Here is a 20112-nt window from a genome sequence, read left to right as displayed (position 1 = left end):
CAGAATTTTTGAAAATTCATGTTTCCTTTAAAGAGAACCTACATAGTGTTTCTGCAAAATTTTAAATATAATTAATGTATACTTGTCTTGGGATAGTACATAACTAGAAAAAGGAAATATTCTCAAAACTACTCTTCATTAATGCAAAGAAACAACTTTCTTACAAGTTTCATTTGCCTTCACGAAAATTTTCAAATAGGCATTTAATCTATTTCATATATGTGTGTTTTCACACACACACACACACAGAGTCATATTTATAGTTCTTAAATGGTTACCTCCATTGAGATCCGTCTGTGTATACGATTTCTAAGACAAACACCTGTAGGTGACTGGACTTCATCAGATGATGTCCCAGAAGCTTGGTCGCTCTCACCATCTGATCCCATTTTTAGATTTTCATGAACAATATCTGTATTAAAAAATGAGACATTTATTTTATGAGGTATGTATTATACCCTATGTCACATAACTTATTAACACTACAGGTAAGATGTAGACAGCCAACATGTAAAAAATCATGACATAAAAAGTCTTGTACACTCTGGGTACCAAAGGTATGCAGTTAAATAGATCAAAACATAATTAAAATGTCTTATGACAGTAGTAAGAAATCCTTTTATACTTTCACATTATGAAAAATTATGAAAAAAACTAACACTCAAATTATTATCAAGATTGAATAAAATTACAGACAGGAAATAACAATAAGGATTTAGTTAGTTCTCTCATTTTCCAGATCTGGGAACTGAGACCTTGAAAGGTTAAATGACTTTCAGAGGTCACACAGCTTAGAGGTAGAGCTAAAACAGAAACCTTGTCTTTTGCCTTTTATTTAGTTTAGTATTAAATAATGTGCCATTGGATCTACAACCAAATGAGCTAGTTCTCTGAATATTCTTTAAAAAATTTTTTAAAGTTTAGACCAAGGGTCAGCAAACATAACCTGTTTTTGTATGACCCCTGAACTAAAAATAGTCTTAGTATCTTTAAATTGTTATTTTAAAAAGACGAAGAATATGTAACAGAGACCATATATGGCTCACCTGAAAAATTTACTATCTGGTCCTTTACAAAAAGTTTGTCAGCTCCCGACAAAACAGTAAATCAAGCCCTCATCTAAAGTTTTCCAATTTCTGTGGGATAAATACTTCCTCCTTGCCAACTTCAAGCTACCAACATGACATCATTTAACATGTAGTGGGAAGAAATGTATACAACATTACATAGTACTTTGACTATACACATACAACAGAAACAAATAACACCAAAAGCACTGGCAATAGTAAAGCATAATAAAATAACTGGAAAATAATTACTTTTAAGTATTCATTACCTTTGTTTTTAATTTAGTTCAATTGTAAGTTTATGTAATTTAAATTTACATATGTTTATGTTTAACAACCAGACTGCAAAGTTGCTAAAAATTTAACAATCATCTCTTGTGAACCAGTGTGAGCCAACTCCAACACACCATTCTGTAGGGTAACACCCATAGGAATAAAGGGTACATACATTTCCCATAGAGAAAAACCCCACTGTAGATAAGCTCATACTCCCCAAATTAACAAAACACATGAGGAAATAATCTACCAGGGCTAGAGTAAGCAAGCAGCAGACTAAAGCCCTCTGAAACTTCAGTAAATATAATTATGTCATAAGACTACAAAATAATTGTGTTCAAAATTATTTTAAAATGAAAACATGATAAATAAAAACCATAAAATAAAACAGAGAAATAAACAGAATCTTGCAGATATCCATTTTTCCTGGATATTAAAAATGACATTGTGACATAAGAGTAACAACTCAGGTGACAATCTTATACACTAATTATTGTACTGAGCTATCATCTGATGATAATCTGGCATTACTAAGGTATGACTCTAAATTAAGCACCATCTCAAACTGCCACATCTTGAAATCTTGCATCTACCTCTTAAGGGTTTTGTTTTCTTCCTGGTGAACAGGTTTTCAAGTGTTATTCCTCTGCAGTGACAGCACGACTACCTCTCTCTAACCTTCCATCTTTCTGCTACCTTTCTTATTCCCAACTTGATTTTTATAAGACAAATCAGATAATATAATACAATAAAGACTAGCTGACTTCCATATACCTAAAACCTAGTAGCTATGTACATAACCTACAGTCAGAAAGTTAAAAAACAAAACAAAAGACAAACAATTAAATTACCTAATCTGCTTCCATTTCTGGGCATTGCCATAAAGGAGCCAAGGCTTCCTCCAATAACACTATGCGGTCTCCGCAATGGGGGCTTCTTGAAAGACCCTGTGTACTGGTGGAGGAAGGAATGCATACTATGAGAGGTTGGAGGCCTGCCATTCTTCACAATAGGCTCTGTGGTTCACAATATCCAAAAGTCATTCCAGTAACAGCCCACGATCCAGGATCAAACGAGAAGGATTGAGAAAGCAAAACAGAAAACAAAACAAAAAGTTATAGTATTACATTTAACCTCATTTGTTTGGCTGTCTACACAAAGTACTAGAATTAAAATACTTCTGACAAAATACTTATAGAAAATACTTTAATATTTGAAATTTGTCTCGTAAGTTAATTATCCATTTCTCATATAATCAAAATTGGTTAGCAATTACAAAACTACTAAGATAGCCCATAGATTTTTTTGGTCCATTTTTTTGCTTATTTTAATGTGTCTCAAGATTATTTCCATACTACTCCTACATTCACTGAGAGCCTTATACATGCTTTAAGAGGCACGCTGTAGAATATGAAAAATATGGCCCTGGATGGAAGGAACTTACATCCCTATTTGCTCAACATTCAAAAAGGTATGTCAGTGAATAAAACAGAAGTATTTAAATACAGATCAATGCAGAAGTTCTGAAATTTATTACCCCAAATTTGGGATTTTTAATACAGGGGTGTGTTTTTTTTTAAATTGCAGACCTATAATTAAACAGAAACATTTTAAAAATATTTAAACATTTAACTATAAATAAGGGAAACCACAGTTTGTAATGTTTACAGGGAATCTCCAGACTCCTTTCCACCTCCAAAAAAGAGCTCCGATATAGGCTAAAGACATGATGAAGTCTTCTGTGACATACCCTAATCTTTCATATTAGAATATAGTCAAGGAATTTCAAAAGGAACTGGGCTTCTCTGAATATCTTCCTCTAAAATGAAGCCAGCTCTTCTTTTGTAGCTGATAATCAGGAGTAGGGATATTCCCTGCTGAGGGGATTGCCCTACCTGTAAAGGTTTATCAAACACCAAGAACAAGTTGGCAGGAGGGGGTGGCTTGGATCCCTAAGACCAAGGTATAGGCTTAGGGCAAAAGGGCCAAGAAGACTGCCTAAAAGAAGAAGGGAGAGGGAGGATGTGGCAAAAGTGTCCTCAAGGCTCATACAAGGCCCAACTCATCTAATCTGGGTAGATGCCAGACTGGAGGTAGGGGGAGTACCCAACTAGTAACGGAGAAAAATCTGTGCAAAGTGTCCCAGACTGTACATTCATTGGTAATAGCTGGCTGGTCAAGAATTCGGGGATCTTTATGTAAAGTTTAGTAAAATAATGATCTAATAATGAATGGAGAGGGGCAATCTGATATAAATGCATAAATTAAATAGTTACAAACCCTATGGGATATACGCTAGAATGTATAATAAAAATTTTCACTTTCTAGGTTATAATATTTCATATCTAAAATCATAAAAATATATATATTCTGCCCATAGACAACATTTGTTTTAGTTGTTCTATAAGGCTATCCTGGAAAATATGGCTTTATAATCCTAGAGAATATAGCTAAAAAACATGGAGATCATAACTATTAATATATTCAATTTTTCAAGGGATATTTGTTGTGTGTGTTACCATTTGACAAGCACTATTACAGGCCCTGGGCATCAAGAGGTGAACAAAACAAACAAGGTACTGCTCTTTGAGACTACAAAATCTAATGGAGGAAAAGACAGATAAGAAACTAATGAGGAAGGAAATATCAGATAATGACAGGCAATAAGCAAAAGATTAAAATGAAGATATGTGATAGAAAAATAAATGAGTAGTGACTTTACACTAGCTATTGAGAAAAGTTCTCTCTGCAGAGGTATTTTTAACAGAAATATAAATGCAAGAAAGAGCCAGTCATGGGAAGATAAGTGAGTGGTGGGTTATAAGATATTCCAGACAAAGAGAAAAGCTACTGCAAAAGTTGACACATGGCAGTGTTTGACTTGTGAAAACAGCAGTCCTCAAACTTGAGCATGTTTCATAATCATATTCAAAGACTTTTTAAAACACAGATTGTTGGGCTCCACCCCCAGACTTGCTGATTCAGCAGGTCTGGCATAGAATCCAAATATTTCTCTCTCTAACAAATCCCAGGTGATGCTGATGTTGCTGGTCCAAGGATCATACTTTGAAAACCACAGTGTCAGAGGAACAGAAAGAAGGCAAGTGTAGCTTCAGTACATAATTGTGGCGGGAATGGTGTTATTAAATGAGGTCAAAGAGTAAGCAGGTTTGTACATCACTGTAAACATTTGAATTTTATTCTGAGATTGGAGCAGTTATGGTATCTTTGAAGCCGGCAGTAATATGATCTGATTCATGTCTTAAAAGTACCACTCCGAGGAGTAAAGGACAATGGAAGGTGAGGAGGTAGGATGACTGTAAAGGGGTAGCATGAGGGATCTCTGTGGCAATGAAATAGCTCTTTATCTTGATTCCAGTGGTAGTTACATGAATCTACACATGTGATAAAATGACACAGAACTATACTCACACTTTACTCCTGTTAATTTCCTGGGACTGACAATAGGAGATTCCTATTCCTATAGTTACAGAAGATGTAACTGAAGGGGGGGCTGACAAAAGGGTACAAGGCACCTCTCTGCATTATCTTTATAACTTCTTTTGAATCTATAATTATTAAAAAAAAATTTAAAACATCACTCTGGTTGCTGTTGGAGAACAGATGACAGAGAATCAACAGAAGGGAAACAGAAGAAGACTATTACAGTACCCCAAGCAATAAATAATGGTGGGCCAGACAGATTTAGGATATATTATTACACAAAGGCAGAGCCAAAAGGCCAGCAAAAATGGCTGCGAAATGACTTTCACACACTCCCACCCAGCTTTTAGTGAGATTCTGCATTTAAAACATCTATCCAAGGAACATTTTGAAATCTCCAGCAGAGCAACTGCTGAAAATATTATGAAATATGATATGCGAAAGGACAATAATTGGAATCATGCATCAATGGCTATCATTAACAGTGAGTTTTAAGAAGTTATTTATGTAGTAAATATACAGCAAGCTAAAATGGCAGAGGAGAGGAGAAAGGGAGAACAGAAAGGTAAAGGAGAGAAAAGAATCAAAGATAATACCCAGATTTTGAGCTTTAAGTTGTTTGGGTTAAGTGTGGGAAGTGGAAGTAAAAGACTTGGGGGGCAAGGATACCAAGAATTCCGGTTTGGTTATATTACATTTGAGATTCCTATTAGATATCTATATGCAGAAGCCAAGTAGGCATTTTAATATGAATCTGGGGATCCAGACAAAAATCCTGACTAGAGATACCGATTTTTGGAGTAGTAAGCATAAACACAGCAGCTGAAATTACAGGACGGGATGAGGTCACCAAAGGAGAGTAGACAGAGAATCGAATGGGGCCCATGAGAGAATCATAAAATATTCTAACATTTCAAGATTATGACAACAATTAACTGGACAGTTCAATAAGATAATACTCTGTATTTTTAAAAGTAATGGAAACCTTTAAGATATTATGTGAAATGAAGTAAGTCAGACACTAAAGGACAAATAATGTATGATTCCACTTATATGATGTAACTTGAATAGGCAAATTCATAGATAGGAAGTAGAATACTGGTTACCAGGAGCTGAGGGGAGGGGATAATGAGGAGTTATTGTTTAATAGGTACAGGGTTCAGTTTGGGATGATGAAATTCTGGAGATGGATAGTGGTGATGATTGCACTATGGGAATGCACTTAATGCCACTAAAATTGCATACTTCAAAACTGTTAAAATAGAAGCCTGTGCTTTCAACCTCACCCTCTCTTGGCAGGAGTTAGCACTACTTACAATATCCTATGTCATCCACTATTGTCAAAAACTAACCATAACTGCTACCATGTGTCAGACCAGCAGGAGAAAGAACTACCTGGGAGTAAGAAAAAAGGCTTGTAATATCCACAAAAGTAGACTTGCTGACTCAAAAAAACATGATAAACTGACCCAATGCAGAGATTGAGGAGTAAGGACAAGAAAGTGGAATATCTGGAAAGTGAGACCATTTCAATCTTTGCCTTTTGGGGTTACTTGAGATCCTAAAAAGTCATGAGAAGTGACATTCTGTTATATCTGTTTTTATACATCCTGGGAACACGAGTATGCAGCTCATTTTCTTGAGCGAAGAATTTCGGTTGTGTCAAAAGAAGTAACTTTTGCACTTGGAAACCCCAAATATTATATGTATTATAAAACATTATTTTTGCCTTTCTGAAAGTATAATTGTGACCTATTCTCTGCCTTATATTTTAAATTGTCACCTAACCTCATCAAATTGAATAATTTAAATATATCTTCTGATTACAGAGAAAAGTAAGTTCAAGGCTAACTACTAAAAGACAAGATCCTGAAGTATCGTAACTGTGATATGTCTAAAGTAGTATTAAGACTTTTATCAAGCAAATTGAGACTCTATGAGGAAAAGCTATTTCTCAGATAACTTGTCTGAGATGAAATTCACACAGCATAACATTAACCACTTTAAAGTGCACACAACTCAGTGGCATTTGGTACATTTACAATGCTGTGCAACCATCACTTCCAGTTCCAAATATTTTCATCACTGCCAAAGGTGATCCTGTACCCATTAAGCAGACTCCCCATTACGTCCTCTTCTGAGTCCTTGGCAATCGCTAATCTGCTTTTTGTCTTCATGGATTTACCTATTCTGGATATTTCATATTAATGAAATCATAGAATATGTGACCTTTTGGGTCTGGCTCCTTTTAAGTTTTCACGATTAACCCACATTGTATCATGTATCAGTACTTCCCTCCTTTTTGTGGTTGAATAACATTCTATTCTAGAGCTATGCCACATTTTGTTTATTCATTCTTCTCTTGATGGACATCTGAGTTGTTTCCAGCTTTTGGCTATTGTGAATAGTGTTGCTACGGATATAAACATTCATGTATGAGATTTTGTTTAAATACTTGTTTCAATTCTTTTGGGTATATCCTTAGGAATAGAATTGCTGGGTCTTTTACTACCTTTTGAGGAATTAGGTAAACTAATTTTAACAGTTTTTTTAAATTAAATATTCATACCTTCTCAGTTACTTAAAAAAAATCTGATGTATTCAGAATTCTTTTTCCTTGAAGGAACTTTAAAAACAAAATTTCTTATCTTTTAATTTAAAAATTTGTAGAATTTGTGCAAAAATTTCATTTCACATTTAAGAAAAGCTACATTAAGTTAAGGCCAGTATGCTTAAATTAACCAAGTTTGCAAACTGTCAACTTATTTTTAACATAACATAAATTCAAGATTCCTCTTTCCCTGGGTTCCAGCTACCTATCAATGTGCAAACACACTAGCTTATCTAGACAAGCAGGCTAATGTGAACTGTAATTATATTATATACTGATAACTGAGTTAAAGCCTTTACAGTATGACTCAATTATCAAAATGACAGAGTTAATATATCAAATTCTATTTGGATGGAGGTAGAATATGTATGAGTGACAGTATATGTGCCTAAGTGTATAACCAAATGTATATGAATCACAATTTTTCCAAGATTTTTACAGTATTATCCTGATACACATTTACTTCCCCATTCAATTCGTTCTAGAGTATTCATGAGAGCCACTTGCCTACATATATATCAAGAGTAACAGGACTCTGCTCATGAATGTGACTGAACAAGACACAGGAGATTAAAAATTGGCATAAGAAAAAAAAAAATTGGTTCAAAAGCAGTTTACTTAGGGCAATTATAAACTATGTTCTTCCTCTCCCAGCTAGCATTGCCACTATATGGCTGTCAGACAAAGATCACTTTCTTCACAACTGGTTACATCATATGTGAGAAGATCGTTTAAAAAGTATAATCTACCACCTCTCACTCATTAAACCATGTTAAGACTGTGTGAATCACCTATTTTTAGGAGCTTTTTATGCTTTAAGATAAACTTCATAAAGAAAGAATATGTTAAAACCAGCTATCAGACACTGATAGATGGCCAGAAAGGTATAGTATCATTGTCAAAGCTATTGGTGAAATCCATGTGCTGTTACACATAGGAAATAAGCAACAGCAGATTATAACTCAGAGACAGCTTGCGCTACCACCAATCTCTGCAACTCAAGAGGAATCAACGTCTATTATGACATCTTCAAGTATCATTTCAGGTAACTCAGGTTAAGAGGAAGCTCAACAGAGTTCCTATTTTTCCTTTTGCACTACCTTTTAAAGTTACTTATAAAAGAAAGTTTCAATAAACTATATGTACTACTTGAAAAAAATATTTTCAATATTTCACCACTAGTTATAAATTAAGACAGTTAAAACTAAGATATCCCACAAACTATGCAATTTATCTAAAATATTAATTAGCGGGGCCGGCCCGGTGGCTCAGGCGGTTAGAGCTCCATGCTCCTAACTCCAAAGGCTGCTGGTTCGATTCCCACATGGGCCAGTGGGCAATCAACCACAAGGTTGCCGGTTCAACTCCTTGAGTCCCGCATGGGATAGTGGGCTCTGCCCCCTGCAACTAAGATTGAACACGTCATCTTGAGCTGAGCTGCCACTGAGCTCCCAGATGGCTCAGTTGGTTGGAGCGCATCCTCTCAACCACAAGGTTGCCGGTTCCACTCCCGTAAGGGATGGTGGGCTATGCCCCCTGCAACTAGAAAACGGCAACTGGACCTGGAGCTGAGCTGTGCCCTCCACAACTAAGACTGAAAGGACAACAACTTGAAGCTGAACGGCACCCTCCACAACTAAGATTGAAAGGACAACAACTTGACTTGGAAAAAAAAAAAAAAAGGCCTGGAAGTACACACTGTTCCCCAATAAAGTCCTGTTCCCCTTCCCCAATAAAATCTTTTTAAAAAAATGAAATAAAATAAAATAAAATATTAATTAGCACTCCAAAAAGTATATATATTTTCTTTGACTCACAACCTTTCTTTTTAAAGAAGAGGTTTATCTTATACTCAAATACCCATTAAGAATGTGTCCCAGGAACCAGCCATCAAGATATACACTGTGCTTATTCTACTCCTGAACATCACTGGCAAATAGCTGGCAAGATTCTTCAATCCTAAGAATGAACACACTGGGCTTAATTAATACCAAGAATTCAAACAGGGGTCTGAGAAAGAATGAAGAATTTTACTCTTGGCAAGAGGAATAAAAGTATGACGTGATAAAACCATCTTTGAGATTTGACTCAAATGCAAAATGTTTCCCTCCTACATATAAATTATATTCAAATTATTATTTTCTATTAAAATTATTATTTTAAATTTTCTAAAGAACTCATCTATATCTCTTCTCCCATATTACAAAGAGCCATATAATCTTTGATAATGACCTTTCTGAGGAAAAGAAATAAGCTAAACCTTGGGTAGGATAAATTATTTACCCAGAGTCATACAACTAAGTGTGTAAGTATGTTAGTGCATCCTCAATTCCAACCCCCGAGTTTAAACTTAAAGTCCAGAGCGCTTTCCATTATCCCATTGGCTCTCACAACAAGGACACGTGCATTCGCCAGGAGGGGGTTGGGGTACTCATGCTTTCACACAGCCACAAATCTCTAACAGAAGAATTTCAGGCACAGACAGGAAAGCCTGCCAAAGAATCTGCACATCATGGCACAACGGCAGCCATTCCTGTAAGCTCCTTTCTGGTTATTATTATGACATCCCTAGGGCTATTTCAGTTTTGAATATATAATCTTGTTCTATAAATTTCATCAGGATTTTATATCTTATTCCATTCAATTTAACAGGCTCTTTTTATATCAACATCTGTGTACTACTACTTTACATTATTAAAAAAGAACTGTCAAATGTGTGAAACATTATATGCCTATCTACTGTAAGTGCTCCCAATGCTATGACAAATTCTGTAGTAAATATAAAACAACAAAATAGTAAGATTCACTCATTTGAATAACCTTATTCTCTATGTGGATAGTCAACATGCATACATAATGTTATAAACAACTATGATGAAGCCTCAAATAGGAATCTCATAAACTTACTATATACTTTTAAGTTATATTAAAAGTGGGCTATAAAAATAAGAATATTTAAATGTTAATTTAAAAATAGTTACTTAACAACTAGGATACTCTTATACAAGGTATTCTTATTTAAGAACCAATGAAAAATAAAAAGATAAATGAGATAGAAGAATTCATCAGGTTAGAGACTAGGTACAGCAACACTGCTAAAGTAAGAGTTGAACATTCCAGAAGCAGGCAAGCAAGCTGTGTAGTCTTCTGCTTCCTAATAACTAGGGACCCAGAGAAACAAATAAAAGGAAGCTATAAGAAACTAATTAGAGAAGTAAATTTACATTCTATTTATAAAGTAACCAAAAGTGAAAGCATCTTTCCTCCCCTCCTCATCCCCTAAATACATACCATTATCCTTGCTGCTATTTTCTTCAATAGTCATTTGTTCAGCCAATTCAGACAATGATTCATCAATAGTCTGGCTTCCTCGAAGCGTGAGGGACAGCCTTCTCTTAAATTTTTTCATCCTATCGATTGAATGTGAAAAATCCTGAAAGAACAGAATGAACACAAAATTAAAGCTATGAATATTTTACAGCTTAAGACAAATGCCGTTCTCGGTTTACTAAGAATGTTCAAAATAGAAATATAATGAGGAATTCATACTCCCGCCAAACATCACAAAATCTAACCCCTTCCTTAAAAAGATGTACTCACTCTGATTAAGGCTATATTTATATAGCATCATCAAAAGAGCAGGAATTCTACAAACTAAAGATTGAGATTTTAGTATCACAATTAAGTTTAGAAAGATAGGAATTTTTTTTTAAATCAATACAGTGAAAACAACACTATTTTGATGTGTGGGTTCTATCATTACGAATATTAACCATATTGGAACCAGTCAGTGGTACCTTTAAATAGAACTCTGGGGACAAGACAGGTGGAGCGGGTGGGGGAGAAAATAATGAATGACGTTTGACACTTTGTTAAATAGAAATTTTCTTTCTTAAATTCTTATTTAGCCACTATATTGGGTTTTGTTTTGTTTTTCCTTTGGTCAGTTGTCAGGAGTCTCTTCCTATTATTATAACAATGCCAAGCTTTACAAGGAAGAAATGAAAGCCAAATTAACTGGTGTCAAATGCCTACCCCATATTAGACACTTTCATATCTCTTAATTCATTTAGTCTCCCTAATTCTAAAGAGTAGACCACACTATTACATTTTCACAAATAAGCAAACAGGCTCAAAGAAGTTCTCTGACTGAAGTCAAACAAACAATAAATGATAGAACTGAGATTTAAAACTACAATTACTACATACTTTCCCCCCACATTTTAACATCTCTGAAATCATGACGTATTGCACAATTACTGGGATATCAAAATATAATTGAGACAGTTTTCTTTTAATTTAACGGTATACAAATCAAATCAATGGTAAATTCATAGTGGAGTCTTAGACATGATCAAACAAGGTATTTGCTACAATAACTTACCCTCAATAACAAATTCCTCAATAACTTACCCATTACTTCTTTTCTAATTTACTATCTCTTATTTGTGGTGACAGAGTTAACCTGATTACCAAGCATGTTATTACCATTAGCCCATCTAAGAGTCAGGGCCTTATAACTCCCCTATATTAAAATACATGTTTTACCATCCAGTTCTGGATATTTATTTTGAACTTGTAAGTATTCTGCTTATATTCTAATTGTAAGGCTGTAGTCTAAGTAGCTGACTGCTCTGAATAAGTAAATTCTGCATAAGGTATTAGTTATGAATAATCTTTTGTTTCCTTAAAGGTTGGGGGATATAGAGTACAAATTTACAAGTGATAATATCATATTTACCAACTCCATACTTATTTAAAAAACAAAACTACTGTAACAAAAATATTAAAAACCACACACATTAAAATAGCAAAACTTTTAACTACACACTAATAAGGGCTCTTTCACCCAAAAGTTTAAAAACAAGAGTTATACTTTAGTGAGATATTTAAAAGTTCCTATCCCTTAGCTTATTTTGATCATAGCACCAAAAATACAAATCTATGTTGGTAAATATTTTCTACTAACTTATCTTCCAGTTGACTCATCCTCTTTTCAGCTGTGTTCAATCAGCACTTAAACCCATCTATTGTGTTCTTAATTTTAGTTACTGTATTTTTCAGTTCTAGAATTTCTATTTGATTCTTTTCTATAGATTCCAGTTCTCATGAAATTCTCCACTTTACCATCTATGTTCATGAATAGATTAGAATATTCTAAAGCTCTCGTCTGCAACTCCAGAGTCTGTATAGCCTATGGATACCTGTATAACCTGTTTCTACTGCTGATTTTTCTGTGTTGGTCCTGAGTATGCCTAGTAATTTTTTATTGAGTGCTACACATTATATGTGAATGACTGCATTAAAAAATATATGGAAAAAACGTAGAGGCACTGGATGATTTTACTTTCTTCCAGAGAGGATTTAATTTTTTTCTGGCAAGCAGTCAGAATAGGAGCAGATCACCTCAATCCAATCAGAGATTGAGCAGACTTGAGACTGAGTTTCAGACACTATAAAGATTGGCCTATGTGTGGTTTATTCCCACTCTTATGGTGTAGCCCTTCAGAGAATTCCAACTGCAAACCTAGGACAAGAACAACAACAACAAACTATTGAAAGCTCCACTCAACTTCCTTGGTTGCTTTTTGTTTGTCTCTTACACACTGCTCAGCTTTTATTCAAAACAGCTTACGAGTTCGAAAACATCTTCAGAGGGAACCCAGCACAGTGTATATATATCTCCTTTCTCTTCTGAATCTTGATTCCTCAAGTTTTGACTGATTCAGAAGCTCTACAATGCCTTCAAACGGATTTTTTTCACTAGCTTTTCAAGTAGTTAGCAGGAGCCTCAGTCTCCTCAAAGGCAGAAATGGAGGTTTAGATGAAAATTAGAAGATAATATACGTATTTAACCAAGCAAAGTGAATTTATAGGAGGCATTCAATAAGCTGTTAAGAGTTGATTCCAACTAAGAAACCTGTAACTGCAGGGCTGTCCCAAATGCTAAGATTCTTTACTTCTCACAGTCAGCCTTTAAATAGCTCTAACTTGAGTCAGTAATCTACGCCATTTGTTTAAAACATATTAGACATTTAAGGTGAATTGAGCTATTGCCAATTTCATTTACCATTTTGTTTCTGTAAAAATTTATAGTAGAAACACCTTCCTTTGTAAGGTTCCAGAATTACTCTGTGCAGTAAAGGGGTAACTCTTCAAATTTGGGCAGGGGAGGGTGCCTCAAACTGCAAATTCCAAACAAAGGACTAGCCAATGACAGGCTCCTAGGAGATAATCTCTGAGCCCTTGGAAATATCCTGTCTGATAAGTCTCTTTGTGTACCTGAAATCTTGGGCCACACCAGAAAATTTATGTTAATAATGTAAAGTATGGTAAATGCCTATTTTTGTATGCCTGGAGCTTTGGATAACACTGAATCAGTTTGACCTTTGGGGAGAGGAGGAATAAGAGAAGCTGGGACTAAGTAGCTAGAGACAATCATGGAGGTATTTCCAAGCTTATGTAACCAACCTCCAATAAAAACCCTGGAAACTGAGACTCAGGTAAAAACCCTGGTTGACACTTTGCACATGGTGTCACACACGGTGGCTGGAAAAATGAAGCACTATCCATGCAACTACACTAGGAGAAGATAACTGAAAACTCACACATGGTTTTTCTTGGATTCTATCCTACACACCCTGTCCCTTTGCTCATTTTAATCTTATCTTGATGCTATAATAAATCATAATCGTGAGTTTAACAGCTTTTCTATGACTTTTGTGTCCTTTTAGCAAATCATCAAGGGTGGTCTTGGGAAACTCCAACACACTCTCCTTCAAGAAAATAATTAATTTATGTAACAAAGTAGCATTTCATTCTGACCATTTCAAAAGTGGTCAGTCCAAACTGCTTGTACTATAAATATACACGAAGATTTTTAAGACTTTGTATTTTAAAAGAATGTAAAAATAAACTCGTTGTTATATGGATAATATGATTAAAAAAACAAACATTCTAGACATATTTGGTTAAGTAAAATATATTACAAAAATTCCACTTTTTTAATATGCCTGCAAAATATTTAAAAATTAAATATAGAATTCACATTATTTCTATTGGACAATGCTGGTATAGATCTCAGTGGTTTTAAGTGGGTAGAAAAAAATTACCTAAGATGTAACCTTTTTTTCATACAATGCATTTGAAAAGTATATTAGGAAACATTTTATGCATTTATAACTCAGACTAGTATGCACTGCACTTATTTTCCATCAAGAATGAAAAAAATTCTGGGTTGTAAAATAATGAACTACATGTATTTACAAGTATTTTACAACTACATGTAAAATTATTGTATAAAACAATGACAGAACACTGAATTAAAATTTCAGTCATGATTATAGGTTTATTAACCAAAATAGTTAAATATCTTAATCTTTTGTGTTGAAATCTGAGGCTGATTCTTTTCCTTTGATAGTATGAACAGTCAAACACACAAACCAGGGAAACAAAAAGTACCAAGGATTTTCCTCTATTCATAAACACATTAGACATATATGACTATTATGACACTTGAGATGCAAAATGTCACAGTAGAAAGTTATTGGGTTGATCCCTTCACCAAAAACAACCAATAAACTGGGGTAAACGACCAGAATCAACTATCCTGGAACTCTGGAACCTGATTTTTTGCCCCTTTTTCTCTTTCGTGAGATTTTTACTGATGCCTATTGTAGGTACATTTGATGGTGTCCTACAGGTCCCTCAAGCTTTGTTCATTTTTCTTCATTCTTTTATTAATAGAAGTAATGGAACAGAAACTTCAGTGACCACACATTGCCAGGAATTACATACCTGCAAAAATAGTTTGGAAAAATCACAAATGGATGGCAACAGCCGTCAACAACCATGAAACACCAATGGAATGGGAAAATCTGGTTTCCAGAGTTACCAATGTCCAGGTCTCAAAAAACATAAAAAAATTACAAAGCACACAAATAAGCAAACAACAAAGCATGGCTCCTTCACAAGAAAAAATGCATGGCAGAAATCAATCCAGAAGACCAGAATCTGAAATTAGTCAACAATGTTAAATCAAGTGTCCTAAATATGCTCAAAGGACTAAAGGAAACCAAGGACAAAGAACTAAAGGAAATCAGGAAAATGATGTAATAAAAAAAATCAATAGACAGAAATTATAGAAACCAAACACAAATTCCATAGCTCAAAAAGTACAAGTAAATGGAAAATTCACTAGAGGGGTTCAACAAGAGATTTAAAGTAGACACACACACACACACACACACACAAAATCAGTGAACTTTAAAGATATAAAATTCAAAATTATCCACTCAGACAAATGAAGAAGAAAAAAAAAGAAGCAAAATGAACAGAGCTTGAGGGACCTGTAGGACACCATCAAATGCACCCACAACAGGCATCATAAAAGTCTCAGAAGAGGAGGCAAAAAAATTGTTTTTTAGGAAATGGTGGCTGAAAAGAACCAAAATCTGATGAAAAAATGAATATACATATCCAAGAATCCCAACAAATTCCAAAAAGAATAAACTCAAAGAGATCCATACCAAGACACTGAATATTATATTCAGTGTCAAAACTCAAAGAGAAAAAACCTTGAAAGCAGCAAAAAAGGAACAATTTGACACATATAAGGGACTCTGAATAATATCAACAGCTGATACCTTAATCAGAAACAATGAAGATCAAGAGGCACTGAGAATGCTGTATTTAAAGTCTGAAAAGAGAAAATAAATTGTTAACCAAGAATTCTATGAGGGTAAAGGGGATCAAATATATGGTGATGGAAGGAGAACCGACTCTGGGTGGTGAACACACAATGGGATTTATAGATGATGTAACACAGAATCGTACACCTGAAATCTATGTAACTTTACTAACAATTGTCACCCCAACAAACGTTAATTAAAAAAAAAAAAAATTCTATATCCAGCAAAACTATCCTTTAAGAGTTAAGGAGAAATTAAGGCATTTCCAGATGACCAAAAGCTGATGAGGTTAACTACTACTAGAACTGCCCCACAATAAATTCTAAAGGGAGAGTTTCAAGCTGAAATGAAAGGACACTAGCCATCAATCAACTCAAAACCATAAGAAGAAATAATACCAGTAGAGTTATGAAAAACAGTATTATTGTACTTTTGATTTGTAACTTTTTTCCTTTTCCTACATAATTTAAAGGGCAAATACACATGAAAAATGATAAGTCTGTTAATGGGCACACAATGTATAAAGAAGTAATCTGTGACAATAACAATATAAGTAGGGGGGCATAAAGATACATAGGATCAGAATCTTTATGTATTATTGAACTAAGTTGTTATTATTCAAAATAGGTTGTTATAAGTTTAAGATGTTAATTATAATTCCTAAGTAACCATTAAGAAATTAACTTAGAAATATTACAAAAAAGAAAAACGGAAGGGAATCAGAATGGTACACTACAAAATTATCAACAAAGTACAAAAAAGGGTACTAATGGAGGAACTGCAGAACAAGAAACAAAAAAACAAGACATACAGAAACCAGAAGCTATATGGAAAAAGCATGTCCTCCCTTAGCAGTATTTTAAATGTAAATGGGTTAAATTATTCAATTAAAAGGCAGAGATTGGCAGGACAGATTTTTAAAAACACAGTCCATCTATACGCTGTCTACAAGAGACTTATTTTAAATACAAAGAGATTGAAAGTAAAGGCTAGAGAAAGGTATTCCATGCAAATAAAGAGAGAGAGAACTGGAATTATTATATCTTTTAGAGAGAGAACTGGAATTATTATATCTTTGTCATATAAAATTGACTAAAATAGTAAAAAACAAAAAGGTTACAGAAGACAAGAACAGTATATATTAATAAAAGAAGATAAAACAATTATTATCATATATATACTTAATAACAGGGCCTGAAAGTACATTAAGTAAAAACTAACAGAATTGAAAGGAGAAATACACAGTTCTACAATAATAACTGGAGACTTCAATACCCCATTTTGAACACTGGATAGAAGAACCAGACTTAAGTTCAATAAAGAAATAGAGAACTTGAACAACATTGTATACCTAGTGTATTAGTCAAAGCTCAATAATCAAATATTATGATACTGGCATAAGAATAGGTACATAAACCAATGGAGTAGAATTAAGAACCACAAAATAAACCTACATATCTATCTATGATCAAATGATTTGTGTCAAAGGTGCCAAGACCATTCAATGAAAAAAGACAGTTTTTTCAACAAATGGTGCTGAGAAAACTGGAAATATTCACATGAAAAAGAAATGAAGTTGGGTTATATTCAAGAATTAACTCAAAATGGATCAAAGTCCTAAATCTAAGAGCTAAAACTATAAAACTGTTAGAAGAGAAAATGGAGGAAATATTCATGATTTTGGATTTGGCAATGATTTCTTATGTATGGCACCAAAAGCACAGAGAACAAAAAATAGATAAATTAAGGCTTTATTAAAACAAAAAACTTTTTCTACATCTGGGACAGTTTCAAGAGAGTGAAAAGATAATACACAGACTGGGAGAAAATATATGCAAATCATGTATCTTAAAAGGGTTTAAATATCCAAAATATATAAAGAACTCAACAACAACAAATTAAAAAATGGGTGATGGAGGTGAATAGACACTGCCCCAAAGAATATATACAAATGGCTACTAAGTACATGAAGAACTGCTCAACATAATTACTCACTAGAGAAATATAAATCAAAACCACAATGAGACACTGCTTCACACCTACTAGGATGGCTGTCATCCAAAAACAAACAAACAAACAAACAAACAAACAAACAAAAAACCCAGAAAATAACAAGTGTTCATGAGAATGTGAATAGAACACAGCTGTATTGCTGGTGGGAATTTGAAACACACAGCCACTGTGGCAAATTGTCTGGGAGTTCCTCAAAAAGCTAAACACAGAATAACCATATAACCCAGCTATTCCACTCCTAGGGATATACCCAAAAGAAATGAAAACAGGACTCAAACAGATACTTGTACACCAATGTTAATAGCAGCATTAATCATAAGAGATAAAAAGTGAAAACATTAAGCATCTATCAACAGGTAAATAAATAAAACTATTCTGCCATAAAAAAAGAATGTTTTGACACATGCTACAACATGGATGAACTTTGAAAACAATGCGCTAAAGTGAAATAAGTAAGACACAAAAGGACAAAAATTGTATGATTCTATTCATATGAAATGTCTAGAATGGACAAATTCATTGAGAAAGTAGAACAGAGGTTCCTGGGGGTAGGAGGAAGCGGGTAATGAGGAGTTGTCGTCTATGGGTACAGTCTTTGTTTGGGATGATGAGGAAGTCCTGAAAATAGACAGTGGTGATGGCTACACAACATTTTGAGTGTGCTTAATGTCACTATATTGTACACTTAAAAATGTTTAAAATGGTAAATTTTATGTATATTTACCACAATGAAAAAAATTTTTAACTATTTTGTCAGCCAGCATTTATATCAGTTTTTCACCAAGTGTAAATAAAGCTAATAACTCGTTTTAGAATTTTATTAAAAGAACTAGCTAAATAATTTCAATGTGAACAGTCAACCTATATCAATTATTTTAGACACAATAGAGTAAAATATGAGGACCACTACTTATGATTAGGATGCAGAAACTCCCAAAAGACTATTCTCCCATCTCAACAATCAGAACAAGCCAGAGAAAGTAAAACCATACGTTTTTGGAGAGCTGAGATGCAAAGAAACATAAATGAACTAAATTCTAGAGAACAAGCCCTTTCCAGGAATGAAAACAAGGCTGGGGTCATGGTAACAGAAGTAAACCTGCTATAGAAGGGAAAAACTAGTTCAACTTTTAACCAATTTTTAAGGGGTCCACGGGAGCTGGCAAGCCAGATTAGCATTCTGAGCAGCCTTGTTCACACGGCAATCTGCACTTTCTCAAAAGGAGTCTTTCCAAGTATTGGAGCTGCATCGGGGTTAGTGGGAGGTAAGGCTGCAAAATGCTGGGAATAGGGCAGCAGATCTAAGAGAAAAATCCTATCTCCAGGGGGCACAGGCCTTCACCAAGCGCAAGCCCATCCATGCCCACTACAGGAACGAGTCAGGGTACTAGGTGAATGCTTTCTCCAGAGGCCAGAAAAGCCAGGGGTAGGGCTAAAGAGAAAAGAAAATGTCCCAGCTGTTCAAAATCCCAGCAGCTGGGCTGTGAAACAGACCTAGAGCTCTTAATTTTACCAACTGTTGACTGAGCTGGAAAGCATGAAGAGTTCCTGAGTCTCACAGGTGCTCAGATCCCAAGCCCTAAATGAGGGGAAGTCCCGACGCACTCAAAACATTTGATACCAGTAGTGAACTAAATATAATTAAAGCTGTAACAGCGTTCTCACCTACATTAGGCTGTTTTCCTATGAAGTATTATATTTCAGCTTTCCCCCCTCAACAATGTCATCCATTTGTGTAAATGAATGCAACTATACAGCATACTTTTAAATGGATGTTTGCTACTCCCTTGTATGGCTATACCATGCCAGCAGAAATGTTTTATGTTACCTATCTTATCACACAGAATATTAAGAAAGACATGTACTCAAGGGTAAGATTGAAGAAAATTAATACATTTCATTGCTTCATCAAAAAACTTAAGTGAAAGTCTTTCTTTCCCTGTAAATCCATGTAAGGGAAGACTGTCCCTGCTATGATTTGAAATGAGGAGCCAGTTGTTTCATACACCAG

At 34.5% G+C, this 20112-nt stretch overlaps 1 protein-coding gene across 2 annotated transcripts in view; it reads right to left on the bottom strand.

Annotated features, from left to right (window-relative positions):
- The window catches only part of CDK17 (cyclin dependent kinase 17), an 87904-nt gene that overhangs the window by 27331 nt on the left and 40461 nt on the right, over window positions 1–20112 (bottom strand). For both annotated transcript variants that reach the window (XM_019732143.3, XM_019732145.3), the window contains exons 2-4: window positions 10690–10831; window positions 2195–2359; window positions 279–412 (exon numbers count right to left, since the gene is read on the bottom strand). In XM_019732143.3, coding sequence (XP_019587702.1) covers window positions 279–412; window positions 2195–2359; window positions 10690–10807 — 417 coding nt within the window. In that variant the 5' untranslated portion in view covers window positions 10808–10831. The remainder of the gene's footprint in view (window positions 1–278; window positions 413–2194; window positions 2360–10689; window positions 10832–20112) is intronic.

This window comes from Rhinolophus sinicus, chromosome 1 (genome assembly GCF_057876585.1).
Source record: "Rhinolophus sinicus isolate RSI-liver-muscle chromosome 1, RSI-T2T, whole genome shotgun sequence".
Taxonomy (NCBI): domain Eukaryota; kingdom Metazoa; phylum Chordata; class Mammalia; order Chiroptera; family Rhinolophidae; genus Rhinolophus; species Rhinolophus sinicus.
The sequence above is the reverse complement of the archived record's forward strand: the minus strand, read 5'-3'. Positions and strand labels throughout refer to the sequence as shown.